The following is a 20404-nucleotide window of genomic DNA, read 5'->3' on the forward strand; positions in this document are numbered from 1 at the left end:
CACTATGATAAGGATGGCTGAGAGAGATATTAAGAAATACACTGAACCCTCAAATAACGAAACCCAAAACATATTGTTCAATTCATGGATGTGTCGCGGTGTGTCGTAGTTTCCGTGAGTTCTCTCTATGTGTAAATGTTAAATGCATGTGTGTGGACGTGCTGATATCTCCTTGCGTGTGTCGTTTCTGTGTTTGAGCAGTTAGAAACTGGGCTGTGGCTCTGATGGATGCTGCACTTGTACCAATTCAGCAGTGTGAACGGCTAAAACCTAAACCCACACGGCACTCCAACAACATATTTACAGCATTTCTGGCCAAGACCCGAGAGTTCTCTCAATGTGAAAAAATACAAAAATATACAGACAGGTGATGCAACTGGTGACAGTTCTGAATAAATCATACATATATATATATATATATATATATATATATATATATATATATATATATATATATATTTCAAACAGAAATTGATAGTCGTCATTCACAAGCTTCAGCTATTCCAAACCGAGCCAACAGAAGCATGTGAGCATAAAGTAAACAAATATAAATATGAATGGTCACTTCCATCGATACTTCCACCTTTACTCTTTTAATTCAGAACAAATCATAAGTAAATACAAAACACATGCTCTTAAAATCTTGACATGGGGTCCTCCTGCTTTCGCTCGCCATCTTTATCCCGCCGATACCTGTAGCATATAATGCCGTCAGTGCAAACTTTATACAGTTTAAATCTTAGACCCATAAAACCATCTTCATTGCATAACATCATAGCAGTATTGCACTACATCTTCGCGTGCGTGTCTCGCTCTCTCACTCACACACACACACACACACATTACAACCATAAGGATGGATGTTCTCATATAGCATTGCTTCTATTTTATACACGACACGCGCTTTCTTGCCACTCTCGCACACAAGCGGCAAACACATACCCACACAGTCACACAGACGCACGCAGCTGCATTGCACACGTGTTTCAGTTTGTCTTCAGCGCGTACGAGAACACGTCGTGTGTTCTCGGTTCTAGTGTGAGGTCTGCTTTACGTTGACTTCAATGGTTCAGTTAGTTGTGTGTAGCTTTCTGCTGCGCTTTGCAACATGAAAAATGGGATTGTGTGTAAATCCAAAAACCAAACTGCAATATTACCCCCCGCCCCCCCAAAAAAAAAAAAATCAATGGAATATTATTTGGAAATGTTAATTTTTTTTACAGACTTAATCCCGTTAGAAATTGTCATAAAAAAGATATATATGCATATATATATATTTATATATATAGGCTATTTATTTGTTAAACAGGACTTAGCTTTAATTTGTGTGGACACGGGAAGGAGAAAGAAGCAGGGAAAACTGGAAGAGAGAGAACGGATAAAAGGACATATTCCTCCCACACAGAGGAGTCCCCGCACATGAACAAGCACCACCGTGCACACGCAGACACACACACTTACACACACATACGCCATGGCTTTTAACTGCGACCACTGGAGACGGTGTGTACGTCTGCGGCAGGGGAAGGGGGGTATCTTTTGGAAGAATGACCGATGAGTTTGCTGTGGTGCGATGAAGCTAAGAGCTCTGCTGTTTGTGCCTAGAGAGATAACATTCATCCTGGATGCTGACTAGCAGGTCAGAACAGCCAATCCGCCTGTAGAGGTGTGCTAGGTTACAGCTGAGTTTACGACCCTACGATTGTGTGTCTGTGTGTGTGTGTGCGGTTGTGTGTGTGTGTGCCGCTGTAAGGGAGTGAGGGTGTGTGTGTGTGGGTGCATGAGTGTGTTTGTGTGCATAAGAGAGTTGAGGCTAAACTACACGCCAGAGCATCTAGTATGCTCAGCACTGGCCTCTCATGACCATAATCACATGATCATGTCTCTCTTCTCTTCTTGAGACATGCTAAAAAAACCAAACTCCTTCACTTTTTTCTCCTTCCTTTAGATTATTATCACGATTTTCTTCCTTTGTTTTTCTCTTCTCTCTCCGTTGTCTTTGAGGATGCATGCAGAAATTCAGCGTATGAGGTTTTTAGCAATATAATTATTTGAACTGCCTTTAAATAATGCCTTGCAATATTCAACATGGGGTGACCCGAACAAACGTCAGTCTTGGCCTCTGAGGTGTTATTCTGAGTTCACACCCAGAACCAAGATGAGAATCACAAAAAGAAAAAAAAAAGAAAAGAAAAAAAAAGCGGGTCTTTGCTGAGAAAGGACTCCTGGTCACGTGGGACTCAGCTGGATCTGGGCCCCTGTTCTCGGTCTTCCCCGTTCCTGTCCTGAAACAAGGCAGAGGTGGCAGGACGAGGAGGACAGAAAGCCAGGAGGTGATATAAAAAGAGTGGCCACTGTCTTTTGTTGTTTGTTTTTAAAGTGAGGGGGGACCTCCATCTGAGACATCGGTGCACTGAGGTGTTCAATGTCGGCATGAGACTCGAGATGGCTCTGTAGGTGAGGCGATAGCACCTCAGGGTCCATCTCTGCAAGGTCATCCTTTATTTTCTTTCGAGCCCTGCTCAGAATTAATGTCTCATGTCCACATACATCTAGACTGCTGTGTTGAGCTCCAGGTGACGTGGGCTGCAGTTCACACCCAGCATCAAAATGCAACTGAAATCCGCCTGAAATAGTCACTTCATTTGCTCCCTATCTGGTGGGAAAGTGCACCTGTATCCAAACACAGGTTAAACACATTACATATACACAAGTTATTATCTGTGATTTGGATATTTGCATCCCCCCCACCCCCACCAGCACCCAGTTTAGGGTGCAGTCACAGCTGCATCTAGAGCTGTCCACTCGTGAATCCGAGATGCATTTTAATGCAAAGTGTGAACTGGGTTGGCTTTATTATAGTGGGATACTGGTTTAGTCTTTTCTCTCAGTCTCTTTATACATCGCTGCATTTACATCTGTGTCAGAGTCTCTCTCCTTTTTATTTTTTATTTTTTGGTATCGTTCTTTGCCTCGCGGTGTCGCTGTGTTTTGTCTTAGTATGCGTTTATCTCTCTGTGTCATTCTCAGTGATTGCCTAAGCACTGACTTTGCTGGAGGACAGACAGGCAGGCAGGCGAGGCTGGCTTGGCTGTGAGGGTGAAGGGTGGCGGTCGATCGGTGGTTGTGAGGGAGGGGTGGTCGAGCGGGTGCAGCATCACAGCCTCTCCCGAGTGGGGATCCAGATGTAAGGCCCTGATTGCTCCTCAATCACTGTCTTTACTTTGTGATAGACCTCTTCAAAGCTGTCCCCTTCCACGACAGCTGCAGCGGGACACAGCATGTGCGACAGAAGGAGAGAAAAGAAAAGAACAAATAGAACGAGGTATGGGTTAAAGAAAAAAATGACACAGGCAGCAGGAAATTAAGAGAAAAGAGCAAAGACAGGAGATGAAATTGAAACATTGGTTGGGTGGTGGCGTGGGGATAAAGAGAAACAGGGGAAATGACAATTTAAGATATAATCAATTATGAATATAGTTTTACAATCTGTGTACGACATCAAAGGCACATTTACATCAGCTAAGTAGTTCTACACAGTTTCCCACGTGCTTTGAGTGGTTGATGAAATGTCACACCCCCCCACTGTTCATGATTTGTTAGAAACTGTAGACAGTGTTGAATTTGCTGTGAAACCTCGCATTCATATTCTGCCAACTGCTGAGATTTGCCCTAAATGCATCGCTTAAATGTTAAAATGCCCTGAGTCCTCCCAAAAGGCATTCCTTTTCTTATTCAGATTGTTCAGTCGTGCCAGTACAAACGGGAGCGCGGAGCCCGGTCGCTGGCATTTGTTGGCATTAAACAAAAAAAATCTACGAGAGCTACAAGAGGAAGTTTGATCACCTTCTAAAGTGTGCGTACGAGCGCCAGCAAAACACGGTCAGCCTGTTGTTTCTAGAATCTTGTAATGATAAAAGAGATGATTTTTTTCCATATCAAATAGATTATGAGTAATCCTACATTTGAGTGCAAACACAGACGCATAAAATCCTGTTTTTCCATCTGGTTCTGCCAAAACCTAAATGTGAATCCCTCTGCTAAGAATACAGTGATAGACAGTGCATTGAAAAAAGCTTACTTTTTTGTTGACTTTACATTTAAAATGTCCATGTAATTAAGTGCAATCTAAAACCAAACCTCGTGCACATGTGATTGCTGCATGCTCTTACCAGTAAAACACTCTAGGAAGTCTTGTTCTAGTTTGAGGGCTCGGTCCATTCCTTTCCTGGCCTGCTCCTCTGTCAGGCGAGTGTTGATTTCTCTGTTAATCAAATCAAACAAATATAAAATCACACCTGCTTTCAAGCTGTAAAGAATAATCATTGTCAGAATTTTTTTTCTAAATGCATATAGAAGATTTGAGCTCATACAGGACATTCTCCAGCGACTTGGGCCGCACAAAGATGGCAATTGGGTGAAGCTGAGCTGCTTGTAGTCTGCGCACAGCGTTGGCTGAGACATCCAGGATGCAGTGTTTCCCCTGCTGCTCATGCATGCAAGCAAGAACAGAAATGATAAGTAAATACAAAAATAGAATGTTATTTTACTAATGAATATTGTAGGTTAATTGAGCTTAAACGAGCTTATTACTTAAACGGAGCATTGCTGTTATAAAACACAAAGTGTTTTTAGTGCAAACGGATTCATCATACTTAAAGGGGTAAGAGTTTTTTTCCCCATGTCTTTTAGTATTATTTATCTACAGTGTTTTGCGTCAGTTGACCAGTTTTGAAGAGATATCTGCCATTAGATATCTTAAATATTTGCCTTGTGGTGCTTCAAGCTCCTAAAAACTGTGATTTTGTGGTTTCTGAAAGAAGCGTTACTACTGATGTTTCACCACACAGCCCAAGTGCTATTTAGTATATTATACATGATAGAAGGTCGAGTCTGCACATATCTACTCAAACCCAAACCCATTTAGATGAATAAAAAGCAGGTATAGAGGTAAAATATGTAAATATATTTGGGGGTAAACTGTTCCTTTAAGTAATGTCCTTGTGCCTGACTTCATACTCTGGGTACTAAAAGCCGTGGTTTTTATGGCATTATTTTTCAATATCTCAATGAATCTGGAGGTAATGATCCCATTTTACAAAACCCATTATCCAACACGCTGCTGCACACCTGCTCAGCCACCTCACGGACACTCTGGACACTCGTGCCGTACAGGTGACTGTTGTACTGTCCGGCCTCAATGAACCGATGGCTCTGGATGTCCTTCTCCATCTGTTCCCTGGAGGACACAAAGTGATAGTCTCGCCCGTCCACCTCATACTCCCTCTTGGGCCGCGTGGTGTCTGTCAAATGAAGAACAGAAAGCGCACCTCATTTTGAATCTCAGCATCACCTCTGTCTGATGCACTGCGCACACATCGCTTTAATATTGTCGCATTGTGCAGCGGTGGCAGCAAGTGAAAACTGGCGAACACATCTGTCTCCGAGACTGACAGCGTAATCACTTACGTGGGACACAAGATCCAAACTTATCGGGGAACTCAGACAACAGGTCATCATTTATCCTGTCCTTCACAGGACCCAGAATGATGATGGGCCTTGCATAATGTACTTATCATAAAGAGAATGAAAGGATAAAGAGAGAGCGGGATCATTCACAAAAGAGAAAATCAAAACAATGAACATTCGTATAAAAGCCTGAAAGTGCAGACTTCACCTTACCTTCCACTTGGGTAACTGTCTCATAATTGTGTGAGGCTTTATCTCTCCCTGGTGAGAGAACACAGAAGCGTTCGGTTTCTTTTTGCCTTCTTACAAATGACACGTTTGCATCGACATGCGCGTGTTTGTACTTATATGCAGGGCAGATGATGTATCTTCAAAGGTGGCAGCAAATGTATGAGATATCATTATTGGCAAGGTGTTAAAGGCGTGACTGTTTGACGTAATGTGTGCTTTGGATTATAGCCTTCTGGGAAATACTGAAGGAGAAGTCTTAGATTCATATCTGGCAGTCAATGATCTGCTCAAATAATAGTGGAGAGGCATTTAGAGATATCAGCAATGCCAAGAGTAGAGCAAAGGTGATGATAACACTGCTTTGTTCACACATTTGTTTTAGTTCCAGCTACTTGCACCTTTAATGCATATTACTAATCTCTTAATGGATGCAAAAGAGCATCCACCGAATTACCTTGTGTGCTCAAGCTGTCCCGACCAAGGTCCTGTAACAGAGACAAGAGCAGATATTTACCGATCAGGACACACTTTGAATGAACTCCCCTCCTTCAGAAAGCTATAATGAACAAACGTACCCTCTCTTTGGTGTTAACACGAGACCACTCTTTTCTTTCCACCCTGTAAGGAAGAAAAATGTGTGACAAAGGTGAGACAACCTGTCATTAGCACTGAGCTGCAGTGCTTTACTCTACATTTCAGTAAGTTTGCTACATATAAAGTGTCTGACCTGTGCTTGCTGGGGATGAAGCCAACCTCTTCAGCCTCATTCTGCGGGCTGACCTTACGGGCCTGCCACCACTCTTCATCTCCGCAGTCCAACACGTGCAGCACGTCTCCAAACTTGAACCCAAGTGCTTGACTGAGAAAGCCACAGTCGGCAGTTTTATCATAGTCAAAAAGAGCCCTGGAAGGAAAAAGAGGATTTCAATTAGGCATTTCATAAAAAGCCTTTAAATATCTTTTTTTTTAAAAGCCTCTGATATTCCAAAAACTGCGCTTTTAGTATATTTTAATGTGCATCGTGATAACAGAAACATCCGTACAGTTGGAAACGTTACATTGTAAGAGATGTGTACTAAAAAAATAATTTTTGAATTTTAACAAGTGTGCTGACTAAATGGAGAGAGAGGACCAGAAACATGCTTGACATTTTCATAAAGACAAAGCGGATAGGAATAAAACATTGGGGGTACGCTGCTATACTGGCATTTTTAAAAATAATTGTTTTTAGCCACCTGTGGCTAGCACTGAGTGCCCCGCACGACTTCAGTTATTCAGAAAAGAAGAATTTGTATGAAATATTGGATTTAGCCTAATTATGAGCTTTAAAAGCATGACTGACAGCGTCTGCTTTCCATGTGCCAGTGGACGTATAACACACTGTGTGAAATGTAACCATGAACTGCTTCTCTTTCCAGGATTTTTTTCGGTCAAGCAAAGCATACCTTGAATACCAGCGACTAGTCCTCTCACCCACACTTCTTATAAAGACCAGTGTGTATTCTGTGCAGTGTGATGTGGTGTTTGGATGTTTGCTTGTTGGTTTTTGGCTTAAAGTATTTCTGCAACCTGCAGTGATTTTGAAGATAATTTGCACCACAAGTACTCTTTAGTTTGTCTTTAATAAACATAGCTAATAAGTTGGTTGGTGTAAATCTTTAAATGGAACATTTCAGAGTAAATTCAATGTGGGTCGGTTGCTGTGTGGCTGTAGAGCTTAGTTTCCATGGATTAATCGTGACATTTTTATTTAACTGCGCAGAAAATAAAGAGCGTTTCAGTAACGTTGTGTTGACTGCTCTAAATGATTACCTTCAGTAAACACGTGAGCCTGTTGTATACACAGTAAACACAGTAATGCAATGGTGTCCTGCTGGTACTCCCTGTAAATCTAATATTGGCGGTGAATACATCAAATGGTAGCTAAATGCATATAAAGGCCCAGGAAACAATAATAAACACTCTAATGCTGTTGACTGAGACATATTTGCAGACAGATACTTTACATTTTTCCTCTTTATTCTTTTTCCTCTTAAGGCTTGTAGTTTTTGTGATTTTTGTATGTCTAGTGCTCGCCTTGTCATTTTATTTCTCTATTCTTACTTCATATTGTGTGCCTTTGAAGCCTGACTATACATTGCCTTTGATAACGCTTCTACTTCTACTCTTGCGGCTATAGATCCTATTCTGACTTTCAAAACTCAACACTTCAACTGAACGAGGCTTTGCAAATGTTTCTTTGCAGACACATTTGGCAGCATAATGGCGTTCAAGTGGAAGGACGGCTGAGTTCAAATAATGACATTTTCTTTAGTTAAATATGCTTGACATATTTTTGGCTTTGTGCAGGTAGATTTTTAGCTCTCTGACTCAAAATACTTTAAACAACATTAAATGGAACTAAATCTGCATTATTTGAAGTATTTGAAACATCCATACTATGCTGCAATATAACCACTCTTATTAATGATAAAAAGCTGTAGATTTCTGCTATGCTGCAGTCAAACGATGCATTAACCCAAAAACCGTATCCTCGAGCCACTTTGATCTCATCCTATAAGGCTAATATCAAAGGTAGTTCTTCTGCTTTTAGTGTGAGACCTGATGTAGAAGCCTCTCTTTGGATTACTCCTTAGGGTTGTCGTCCCAGAGCCCATGCTGCTGTTCATCAGCTGTTCCCTCAAGTCATGGATCTTAGCCTCGAAACGACTGTACTCTGCAACAGAGAAACACAAACATATAAGATTCCATATTTTACTCTCAGACACCTAAAATGTTTGCTTCAATAAAAATAAAGATCTTTCTCTTTTCCATGTCTAGTCCTTCAGTGGCTGAAGCGTGGATAAATGGATTTAGCTGCAGATGTTTGATCTCTTTGTTTCAAAAAGAATCTAAATGAGAAATTACTAAGTCATTGTTTTGTTCTTTGCCCATCGCCTACATTTCCACCTTATTTAAAAAGTAGTCCTACCATTGCATTTAGTCATTTTCTTCAAAAAGAGATTTTGAAGCTTATTTTAAAGGCCAATTTTTAGACTCATTGCTCAAACAAGTTTTGCAACGTATAAAGTTCTTTGTGAGAAGGTCTCTCAGTGGTTTTACCATCGGGTCGGTACTGTGCGATGATGGTAACTGTCTGGCCAGCGTTCTTCAGTGCTGCAGCTGCCTGTTCGTGTGTGGCCATACGCAGGTCCACGCCGTTTACCTGTCACACACACACCATGACTGTTAACACCTGTCGACCCAGTGCTGCTAAGGATTACATGACTACTTGATAACATGAAGAAAACTGTCATTACACTGAGGATCTGATCCCCTTTGTGCAGCTCTCCGCTGAGATCAGCTGGACCGCCTGCCAGGATGAAGGAGATAAAGATCCCCTCGCCGTCCTCTCCTCCGACGATGTTAAATCCCAAACCTGTGGAGCCTCGGTGGATCAAAACTCGACGAGGCTCTCTGAAAAATCGATGAAGGAGACAAAATAAGTTTTATAGGGCTAAAATGCCCCCATAATAATAATAAATAAACAAGATAAAACTGCAGTTCAAGGATCATTGCTCACCTGGGAATATCATCATCTCCCATCATGCCGTGTAGAACAGGAGAAAATCGACTCGGTGAGGTGGGAGTGAGGGCTTGCGGGTAATCAGATCCGAGATAGTTTGGGTGGCTAAGTTCAGTATCCATATGGGAATATGCTGGAAAAATAAGCACAAAACCAAATGAGGTGTAACATACCAAGCACATGGATTTTATTGTACTTCAATTTTCATGCACTTTTTTCTTGGTTTCAGGTCACAGGTTGCACTGCAACTTAAGAAAACACCAGAAAAATAGAAAAGGAAATACTACGGAAGTAGCGGAAAACAAATCTGTGTTTTGGGGGGAAAAATAACAAGACAAAAGTGACAGAAACCAAAACACGCTGAGACACGCTCAAAATAAACAGAAGATTCATCAGTGTAGTACAAGAGAAAAGGGGAAAGTAACGTGTTTTAATACTGTACATACATGTTTGCTATTAGACTTTTACTGTTAGCTTGCTATTCCATTAAGTTTCTGTCTCCCAAAATCACATCTGTTGTGTTTTGTGAAACTTTTTTCTGGTGAAATTTGTGTTTTGTATTTTTGTAGCTCTCACTTTGTAGAGAAAACTGGTAGAAACTGGTTCTGAACTGAGCTTTTACTATTCATAGAAATCCCACAGTCATCTCTAGCACTTAATAAGACTTTTTCTCCCTCTGTTCTATTTTTGACAGCTGTTCCAAACACAAAAAGAGCAGGTCTTGTTTTTAATAGCTCAAAGTTCTCTTTAATACGGGGTGAGGAAATTTGGGCAGAAGGATGGAGGCTTACTGCTGGTGAGGTCAGGAGGGTTGTACGAGTTGGTCAGGAACAGGTTGTTGGGCTTGGCCACCCTGAGGTACACCACCTCGGCTGTGTTCTTCAGAGCCCCCACCGCATCCTCGTGCATCACATCCTCCAGACACACGTTGTTCACCTGATTGTTCGCAACAAACAAGGAAACACAGGTAAGGTAACAAAGTGCAAATAAGAAGGCTGTCACCCCTGTGACTTCATTATGTGTGATCCAGCAGCACTCATGGATTAGATTTAACAGAGACATTTAGCAGCTAGATTCCAGTAATGAAAGCAAAATTATAGTTTAGTCCGTGGAAAGTTAATACATGTTAGGGAAAGATGTTAATAACATTAATTTTTAATGGTAGAACAATAAGTTTTAAGAGATTTATTGTAACACAGACCAGTTTGAATAATACGCTAAGTGAAGTTGCTCCATGAGAGAATCTCTCTTTGTCTAAAAGCGGGAGTCACATTCATTTCCATCCATGGGCTATATTCAGCCCCATGAGATATCAAGTGTGCCAGGCCAGTAAAACCACTTCCTAATAACTTAGAAGAAATATACACATCTAAAATTCTCCCTGTTTTTTACTGTAATAAGGTACAAGATACATTTGGAAAATGTTCATATTTTATGAAGCATCCAGGAGTCTGAACCTTTTGAGGTCCTCTCACCCTCAGCTGGTCTAGGTGGATCGCTGCCCATCCCTAAGCCTGGTTTCGCTAGAGGTTTCTTCCTGTTAAAAAGGGGTTTTTCCTTCCCACTGTTGTCAAGTGCTTGGGGCAACACAGGGTAGTCTGATTGTTGGGGTCTTTCTTCTACTATTTCTGGGCCTTTAACTTCCAATGTAAAGTGCCTCAGGGAGACTGTTGTTGTGATTTGGCGCTATATAAATACAACAGAATTGATTTAAATGCATATACATCGTAAGAAAAACAATATCCTCCAAATTCAGTCAGTCTACTGTTAGTATAACCAAACGCTTTGTCAAATGTGGAAAAATCGCATCAGTCACACTTAGCAAAGCGTTCCAGATGGGACCCTGTGGAGGGCTGGTTCTGGCTCACTGACACCTCTGATGCAGAAATTAGAGTATAAATCGCTAAACTCAAATTGGTTTAGACACCTTTAAAGTGGACGGGAAATGCAGGGAGAGAAATAGTTGGAATGACAAGTTCCAGCTGATTGAGAGTTAAATCAAAGAAACTGTGGCTGCGTGGTGTTAACTGTAGGTTACAGAGAGAACACATAATGTATTTTTTAACAAATTCACAGGGAACAAAAGGATGCTGCCACATCCCATTCTGAGTTAAAGCAACGGCTCAGACACCATTTAGTGGGAACAGCACCATTTTGAAGCTGGTGGTGTTGAGCTGTGTGTTCCCCAGCAGGTGGCAGTAATGCTGCTTAGAAATCACTCTGGCATTGTTGTAGTTAAGGCTCACTCCATCCTACACATCTGTTAACATATTAATGGCTGTAATGTCAAACCATGAAAACTGAGAGCTGTAATTTATCTTGGCTCTTGATACATCAGTGCCTCATATGTGCGCAATGTGTGAGTGTACATACGGGTGAACACGAATCCATGTATGAGAACACATGTCCCTGCATGCTGGAAGCTATTATATGTGAGTGACTGACCGCTAAGATCTTGTCTCCAATCTGCAGACGCCCATCTTTATGAGCTGCTCCGCCTTCAATGATCTTAGTGACATAGATGCTGTTATCTCCTGGTATGTGCTGGTTCCCCACCCCTCCAGCAATGCTGAAACCTAATCCTGAGAAAAGGGGGAGCAGAGCGTGAGCAAAGGAGGTGCAGGTTAACACAGAGTAGATTTGCTAAATCCAGAGGGCACAGCTTAGCATCCGTAAGCCCACGCAAAAGCCTTGATGCTTTGCACCAGTCCTCGCTTGCACACACCTTTAGGCCCTTTGATGAGCTTGATTTCAGTGACTTTTTCCGCTGCTGGTTTTCTGCGGAGAACGTAGAGGCGGACGATAGCACCTGCCTCCTTAAGAGCCTCCACAGCTTGGCTATGTGTCACCTCCCTCACGTCCACATCATTCACAAATAGGATGCAGTCGTTCACACTAAGAAATGGAGAGAGACAGAGAGAGACTGTGGGCGCGAGAGGAAAAAATACCGCATGAGTTTTTGTTTTGGTGAAGAAGTTTGGGTGTAATCCTCCACCAGACGAGGTCAGGAACAGTCAATCTCCAGCTACAGCCGCGCTGGGGATCCAGTTTCACTGCAGACTTTTTTTTTTCTCCACTTCTCAGTGACTAAGATTAAAGAGGGTATAATCTCTTGCTCTATTGATTTAGCACCGGGGGAAAGCTGCAGTATAGCTTCTTTGTGTTAACCGCTCATAAAAAATGATGACGACTTGATAGGTAAAGCGAAAGTGACAGCCTGTGTGTATAGGAGAAGCTGATCTTCAGCGATGAAATTGCTATTTTCAGACACACACATTTTTTTCCCCCTCCAGGGCCGTGTTTTCGTGATTCCATTCATGTATTCAAAATGTATTTTATGGCCATGAAAATGATGATGCGTAAATAGGACTGAAATTATTCTTGCAGGCTGCCGGAGCTTTAACCACTGAAATACATCGCTATAGTCAAATCCAAAGGGACCCAATCACAGCTGACATCTTCATGCAAATGATGTTACATCATCCGAGCTGCATATTATCTGCAAGGCTGCATGTAGGAAAGATTTAAAACATTTTTATCATGCAATGTTTTTTTCAGCCTCCACAGAGCATCTGTATATATTTATTGATGCACTGTGTTGATTTGAGCACAACCTTTATTAAACGTGTATGTGTAGGGGACTAAATATTCCAAATAACCGTCATTTAACTGCAAAAAATAAATAAATCAGTTACTTTGATGGAAGAACCTTTTAACAACCACGTTAAAATAAGCAGATAGTAGCTTAATCAAAGACCAAGGACAAAAAATATACTTGCATTCAAGCAAATATGAGCATTTTCATTAGGTCTTCTTCAAACTCATCATTCCAGATGGAGGTTTATAGGTCAAGTGTAAAGAAGACGATGCGTCTGTGTTAAAGCACAGTCACAGAAATGGATCCTAAGTGTTGTTTTTTTCCCACAGAAAGGCAAATTCTGTACTACATCCTCTTATGAAAGTGGCAAAACATGCATATTATTACATATTCTTGCAACAAGCATGATTAGGATTCCATCTTTTTTCATTTAAATTTAGGCGCGAACAGTTCTTTTCTTCCAAAAAATATGTTGCAGCTTGCCGCTACATGTTTTGTCCATTAAGTGAGAGTGTGGAGATTTATGGCACTAACCTTGACACACAAACCACATTTTAAACTTGCTTTTCCATATCGTTAGTTTAAAGTGCGACCTAATTTGTCATATACAACATATTTAAGCCTTACTTTACTTCTTTTAAACATGGCATCAAAATGCAAAAAGACCTTTAAACATGTCGGGGAAGAAAATACAAACTCTTAGCTAGGCTAAGGCATGCCTTTCTTGAGTTAAACAGACAGATGCTCTTACATGTAGCTCTGAAGCTGAGCAGACTGAACGAGCAACGAGTTATGTACAGTACTGTGTTACATTACTTTGCACTTAAAAAAGAAGACGGGAGGCTTTGCTTAAGCATCCACTTCTCTTGTCTTGGGTTTTGGAATGTATGTGCGTACAGACTGGATTTGTGTTTATTGTAGCTCGCTGTGTGCGCCTTTACCTCAGCCGTCCATCCTGAGCAGCAGCTCCTCCAGGTATGATTTTGGTGATGAAGATGCTGGGGTCATCGCCCACGTGAGGGTTGTCTGTTCCCCCTGCTATGCTAAAGCCCAGGCCTGAGTTACCCTGCAATTCAATGCAAACAAAGCACACAGTTATTCATGTGCAAGAGAAAGTTTTCCTGTGACTGCATGCAGTCCTGTGAAAAAACAAAAAACACAGCTCTATTGAGCTCTTGCAACAGCATTTTAATAAGGCTGATGTCTGTACTTTGACTGGGACATTAAAATACCCTCTTTTTCTCTCTTCAAGCCATTCTGTTGTAGATTTGCTGCTGTGCTTGGGGTCACTGTTCTGTTTCCTGATCCGTTTGGGCTTTTGCTCACGTTTGACTCTAGATTACTTTAGTAAACAGTGGAGTTTATGTTTGACTCAATGTCATTAAGGTGCCTGGGTCTCATGGCTCTAAAACAAGCCAGTGCTTGACAGTTGGCATGAGGTGTTGGGCGCTGATATGCTGTGTTTGGTTTGGGCCAAAACTTTCCACTTTGGTTTGTTTACATAAAACTTTGCAAACCTTTACAAAGCTGTGTTGCCATGTTCTTTTTACAGAGAAGAGGATTTCTCCTGGCAACTTTTCCAAATATGCCATACTTGTTAAGTCTTTTTATAACTGTACCGTCATCAACCTAACATTTAACTCTTGGATTTTTGGGAATTTCTCTGAGCCTTGCACAGTCTGACTTTGGGAAAATTACCGCACTCTGTTATCAACAGACCAGCAAACTGCCAAAACCTGTGCTTTTACTTGTTGAAAATCACTTAATCAAGTGCATTTGATTAGCAGCGCCTTGCTGCTACTTAATTCTCTTTGTCATCTGAAGGTTTCGTGTTTCCATGTCTTTGAATGACGGGAGTGGCATTTATAGATATATCACTCACAGCACTTTTACATTCATGCATCCATAAAAAGCTTGACTTTGACTCGCTCTAACTTTTAATCCCGATGCTGTCCATACGATAAGAATCACAGCGCAACTGGACTGTAAATGTGTAATGAGGTTTAAAAGATCACATCATGACACTCACTCTCTCCAGTGTGATTTCCTCATACTCGATTTCGCCTTCTGTCCCATTCACCTGTCAAGAAGACATCAGTTTAAGGGTGGTGTCCCTGTAGACCATTTTTGTCACAACCAGTCAGCTACATTTTATCTCTAGCATTAGTCCCGTGGACCGGATCATCATATGTGCACTATTGACTGCTGCACTGTTCTTTCAGTCCCATTCTTCCTTCTGGATGAACAACTTGGCTCCACGTCAGCTTTACCTTTGCAATTACAGTTCAAGAGGACGAGGAGATTTAAGTAACTTCAGTCTTCAGTGTTTTGGTGTCTGACCTAGAAAACAACTTCTCTTCATGCCGTAGTGGTGCAAAAATGCTGCTGCTGCTGCTGCTCTGTGATTGCAGGCATTTCCACATTCTCTACACAACTCGTGATGATACGGTCACTGCTTTTCCTTACAGATATGACACCATTTCAGAACTCTGAAGCAAATTAAGGAATATTTCTATTCTCCCAAATGTATATCAAACAAAGAAAGCTAATTTAATTAAAATGGAGGAAAAATTCATAACTGTTACCGTGCAGATTAAAACAGTGTGCAAAGCCCTACCTGCAGGGTGGGAAAGGAGTGGAATTGAACTGATAATGTACAATGAATATGAAGGCAGTTAAGTTAGCCATGTGGTTAAGCCTAACGTAATAATACAATAAAGGGAAGATTAAACATAATCCTTACATATGGGGAGCCATCGAGTGTGTCAGTGTTCACGACCACTGGAGGAGTGTTTCCCTGGAGGCAGAGAGAAAGGAAACATTATTAAGAAATAATGGCAGAAATTCAAATGTGAGGCAAGTCTCGGCTGAGCTCTCAGTGTACCCTTGAAACCTGCAGTCGCAGCCAAGACTGATGACCATTTTAGCTGTAAGCTGTGATGACACTGCTCTCACTATGCTTTGGTTATCACTCTGCTAAAGGATGGAGAGCACTGCTCCTAAACCATTTGTTATCATCCGTCCATGATGGACACAGAAATAATTCACGCAGGCCCTTATACTCATGGCCATGGTTTTATTTTTGCTCTAGCTGCTAGTTGAATTACAGAGCTGATGCACTAAGTGGTCATCTCATAGATATTGCGGATATGCCTCCTGCCCATCGTTTCAAAACAAACATCTCAGTATTTCGTACATATGGCAATTTCTGTGGAGAGTCGGAGGATGATGAAGACACGGTAAACTGGTGTAATGACAATGACACACAGCATGATTAGCCCATTTAGTATAATGCCGGCTCGCTTAATGGTCGGCGATTCTGTCCTAAACCATACAGCAGCAAAGCTCACAGAGCCAGATTAAACCACAGCATTTCAACAAGTTATCCATCAGGATCAAAGTGATGTAGAAAATAGCACAAAAAGCAGCAAATCAGTGGGTGGACACGATTTGTGGCGTGGACGTGGGTTGGATTTACCTGCCAAGAATTTTCTTCCAGCTCACCTGAAGTGTCACAGTTTATCCACGCTCTTTTATTTCACTTCAGTTTCATTCATACAGCACCAGCTCGCCACAGCAGACATCAACACTGTACTCTCGTTCTTTCATCATTCTTTCTGGGATTCACTCACATCTTCAGTCTGTCGCTCTAAAATGCGAATACACTGTTGACCGACTCCCTGTGCAAACGCCATTGTTCATTTTTTTTTGTTACTGTTCTTTAGCACACGCTGATTAGCATGGGGAAGACACTGTGCATCCAAAAGTGCTTACAGAAAAGCAAACAGCAGCACAAAATCAGCCTGCTGACCTTCACAGACCTGACAGCTCTGACACACACAAACAGCTACGCGGCCAATCCAAACACATGCGCTTTCAATAAAATGGCTTCATAATCCTAGCCAGTGATCTTTATGGGATGCAAAGGGAAGTTATTTGTTTACACTCTCTAAGACGTTCAAGCTGAGCCAGAGGAAGAAGTGTTATCCGTTTATTCATATTTTCTCTGAAAACAACATCTGGATGTGATTCACTGTAGAAATACATTATAGCAGTGCAGCAGCTTTTCAGCAGACTTTTAACAACATGCATTTTGACTGATCACAGCAGGAAATGCAGATAATTTACATTTTGTTTGTAATGGTTCAGTTTCATTAGGCGTTCCATGGCGCAGCAGGAGAAGTGCAGGGGTAACTAATGACATTAATGAAGCCTTTGTTTCACTCTGTGTCCCAGAGCTACCACGCACTATAACAAAATCCTGGCACAGCAAATTATTTCATTAACAACATTATTTATATCTGAGGAGCCAAAAAGTTCAGTGAAGCCTGCTCCTTTTAAACATGCTGGATGTGTGGAATTGCCCGACGACTCGGGCAATTTCACAAAACGTCAGTCCTCCTAAAGAAAAGACACAAATCTCTCTTCTGACGTGTTTCAACTGCTCACTGTCTGATTGCAGCATCGCCTGTGCACGGCTTCATCACGCACGGTAGCCGCATCCAGCGGTGCTACTGAACATTACGTCAAATTCATCCTTATCTGGAGAGAGAAATAATGAGTATAGCTAGCAGAAATCTAAGCCTAGTGCAGGCAATTTCCCTGCAGGGATTTTGACAGAGCTCTCTTTCTGTCTCTCCGCTCTGTCAAGTCTTTCGACATCAGGGCGGTTAGGATTTACAGTGTTTGGCTGCTCTTGCCCACCTATATTTTAACACCACCTATTCAGCCATCCCTGGCATGGCTCTATAGGCAGCACCGCCATCCATCAGCAAACGGACACTAATGCATTTACAATTCAAGCAGGACTTTGCAAATTTGCATCACTACTCACACACGGCCTGAGCAGGACTTGATTAGTATTAGCAGATCTGATTACTCGAGCTCACTGTGATTAAAATGTCTGTTATGAGCTTTAATGGCAGCAATTTGAAAAGTAAAAAAAAATCCCGGTGCCTTTTAAATCACACAATAACACAATGCACATACTTTAAAATATTTAAATAACAAAACACACTAATGTAATATTCTGTGCCGGTGACATTTTCATTAAAATCTGTGCAACTATGCTGAGGTGAAGTCATACAAACAAACAAACATGAAGTAAACATGTTTAAAACATGCCTACCATTTTATGATGCCGACGTTTCTTGCCCTTCCGCACATTGTTGAGGAATCGGCAGCCCATCTTTTTGGCGTACCACACAGACATAAACATTGTGCTTCTGTCCTTAGATGTCAGTCACTGATATTCAATATTACACCCTGTTCAAGTCTTACAACGATATACAGACACACTGAAAGTGTCAAGGTGTTTTTTTTAGAGTACCCTCTGCAAGCATCTTCATTCAAATTCACCACAAAGTACCACCAAGGTATTGTTGCCAAGCGAGCCATTAGGTCTAGGCCCTGCCATAACAGTAAGCTTCCACAGTGGATCAATTAAAAGATACCTGTTTCAACTTAAGATATTACACTTGAGCTTTACATTTAACTCAAATCTAATCGAACCCTGCTGGCATGCTCAAGACATGCAACGATTTCATGTCCAGAATCACAGAAAGAGCACAGCTCAGTAATGTTTTCCTCCTGTTGAGTCGGTGCTGAAGATTTCATCCACCAAGGCTGAGGCTGATCACTTGTTGCCAGTAAGTCTTGTTGTTATCTGATACCCGATCATCCACTCTTCGGGAAGCCATCTATCCAGAATAAAAAGAAATAGATCCCTTCATTCTCCATCCTCTCTGGTAGTGGACTACGATAGCCGTGCCTCCCTGCTACTGGTCTGTGCTCAGAGAGAACGCAGTTCACATTTTCTGCTGCTACTGTACTGTACCCCTCCCATCCCTGCTGCTGAGAGAAAGAGGAGCAGGCAGGAAAGTTTGATGGCAATTACTTAGCTGTCTCACTGTATAATGTCTACGCTGGTGATGTGAAAGGCTGAGGAATTATACTTTGACTGAACTTAAGAAGGACAAGTGGCGCAAACTGGCCTCCCTTTTTTCTTAGGGAACACTCGACACTGAAAGGTTTGTGAGTACTGTACCAGTTCTAGTAAAAAGAATGAAGCCTGAACACAGTAGTGACAGCTTGGTTGGAAAAAAATGAAGCCTGCCATGTGACGTTTTTGCCAGACCTGAGCTGTTTTTGAAAGTCTGTATATGTCCGTAAATTAGGGCCCTTCAAAGGAGATTTTTATTTGCGACGTGAGGAGAAGCTGGAGTAATTGCAGGGCAGCGTTTGCACATAATGAACAAATCCTCCTTTTAATTTCATTAAATTTATTTAATTTCAGCTCAATATTTGTGTCTCTTCTGCTCTCTTCGGCTTTCTGCTTCACCATGTTAGCGCTGCTTCATTCAAAAACAGCAAAAACAGCAACAGAGAGTGGCTGGTTTAACATTTGTTTATCTTGGTTTAAGATGCCGATGCCCTCGTGTGACGTCCGCTCACTGTGAATATTGTTTTTTGCAGCTTTACTGCAAACACAAATTATTTTCAAGTTGGGCGATCAGTATAAAACATCATTTTACATAAACTTATCAACAACGTAGCTGCCTGCAAATGCATTTTTGTTTTGTTATGATGAATATAATTGTGTTGAAAATAACATTGAATATAATAATATTCTCTCAAGACATCTCTAAGAACCTTATTGAAGGACCTGTCATCACTATTGACAGCAATACTCTTGACCGAATATGGAGTTGAAGAAAAGAGGAGGGGTTTGTTTGCCATTTTTACCTTGAATAATTAAACAGGACGTGAGGTTACTATGAAAGCACACCACCATGTACAGAAAAAAAGGCTTAAATGATCCTTTTTCCAAGCTTGTGCAAGCTCTCTCTTTCAGAAAGACAGATGGATTGGCAGGCGTGGAATATATATGCACAAATGCATGCACGCACACTGAACAGACTTAAGCAAGGACATGCTGAAGGACAAGCTGTCAGCAAACGTTCTCATTCTGTGAAATAAAATCCCTCCATTTACCTATCTAATATTTTCGCCCTTCTGCAAGGCCCTCTCTATCCTTTACTCCGCCATTCAGCACGAACAGCTCTCTCATCCTCTCTCAGCATTTTTTCTCCCCCTCTTTCTCTCTCCCCTCTGCTTCCCAAAGGACCTGAGCTGCGGCTGCTCAGTAATTACACTGAAGCTGCAGGGACGTATTTAAACATTTATTAAAGAAAAATAGGGAGGATGGGAAAATGAAGATGGAAACCAGATACTGACCAGACAAGAATGGAGAAGAGAAAGGGGGAAGGTATAATGGAGAGCTCTTGGGGAATCTCTACAGAAACGTGTAACTGATCCTTGCGTTAAAAACAAACTGTCTTTTTTTTGTGCAAAGTGTCAGACACGTGTCAGAGGGTTTAACTGCTTTGTCTGAAGAAGGATTTGTCTGATTTGGGCTGCGTACTGCGTCTGTGGTTGGAGACAAGAAAAGTGATATGCATCCTTTTTCATTAGAACTGAAGGAATATAACAAATGGGTTGGTGGGAGTCTTCAGTAAGCACTTACAGCCTTCTGCTTCTCA

At 41.5% G+C, this 20404-nt stretch overlaps 1 protein-coding gene across 3 annotated transcripts in view; it reads right to left on the reverse strand.

Annotated features, from left to right (window-relative positions):
- Positions 1-1196: 1196 nt before the first annotated feature.
- The window catches only part of dlg4a (discs, large homolog 4a (Drosophila)), a 64029-nt gene continuing 44821 nt past the window's right edge, over positions 1197-20404 (reverse strand). For all 3 annotated transcript variants that reach the window (XM_085420445.1, XM_085420444.1, XM_085420443.1), the window contains 19 exons: positions 15607-15660; positions 14893-14943; positions 13805-13929; positions 11991-12160; positions 11711-11847; positions 10057-10201; positions 9263-9398; positions 9000-9156; positions 8803-8905; positions 8302-8416; positions 6428-6604; positions 6276-6318; positions 6155-6185; positions 5683-5730; positions 5470-5571; positions 5131-5303; positions 4374-4486; positions 4173-4264; positions 1197-3264 (listed from right to left, as the gene is read on the reverse strand). In XM_085420445.1, the coding sequence (XP_085276571.1) occupies positions 3158-3264; positions 4173-4264; positions 4374-4486; positions 5131-5303; positions 5470-5571; positions 5683-5730; positions 6155-6185; positions 6276-6318; positions 6428-6604; positions 8302-8416; positions 8803-8905; positions 9000-9156; positions 9263-9398; positions 10057-10201; positions 11711-11847; positions 11991-12160; positions 13805-13929; positions 14893-14943; positions 15607-15660 (2079 nt within the window). In that variant the 3' untranslated portion in view covers positions 1197-3157. The remainder of the gene's footprint in view (positions 3265-4172; positions 4265-4373; positions 4487-5130; positions 5304-5469; positions 5572-5682; positions 5731-6154; positions 6186-6275; positions 6319-6427; positions 6605-8301; positions 8417-8802; positions 8906-8999; positions 9157-9262; positions 9399-10056; positions 10202-11710; positions 11848-11990; positions 12161-13804; positions 13930-14892; positions 14944-15606; positions 15661-20404) is intronic.

The sequence above is a fragment of the Rhamphochromis longiceps genome, linkage group LG10, assembly GCF_057381845.1.
Source record: "Rhamphochromis longiceps isolate RC_006_pf linkage group LG10, R_longiceps_female_GT1.1, whole genome shotgun sequence".
Classification (NCBI taxonomy): domain Eukaryota; kingdom Metazoa; phylum Chordata; class Actinopteri; order Cichliformes; family Cichlidae; genus Rhamphochromis; species Rhamphochromis longiceps.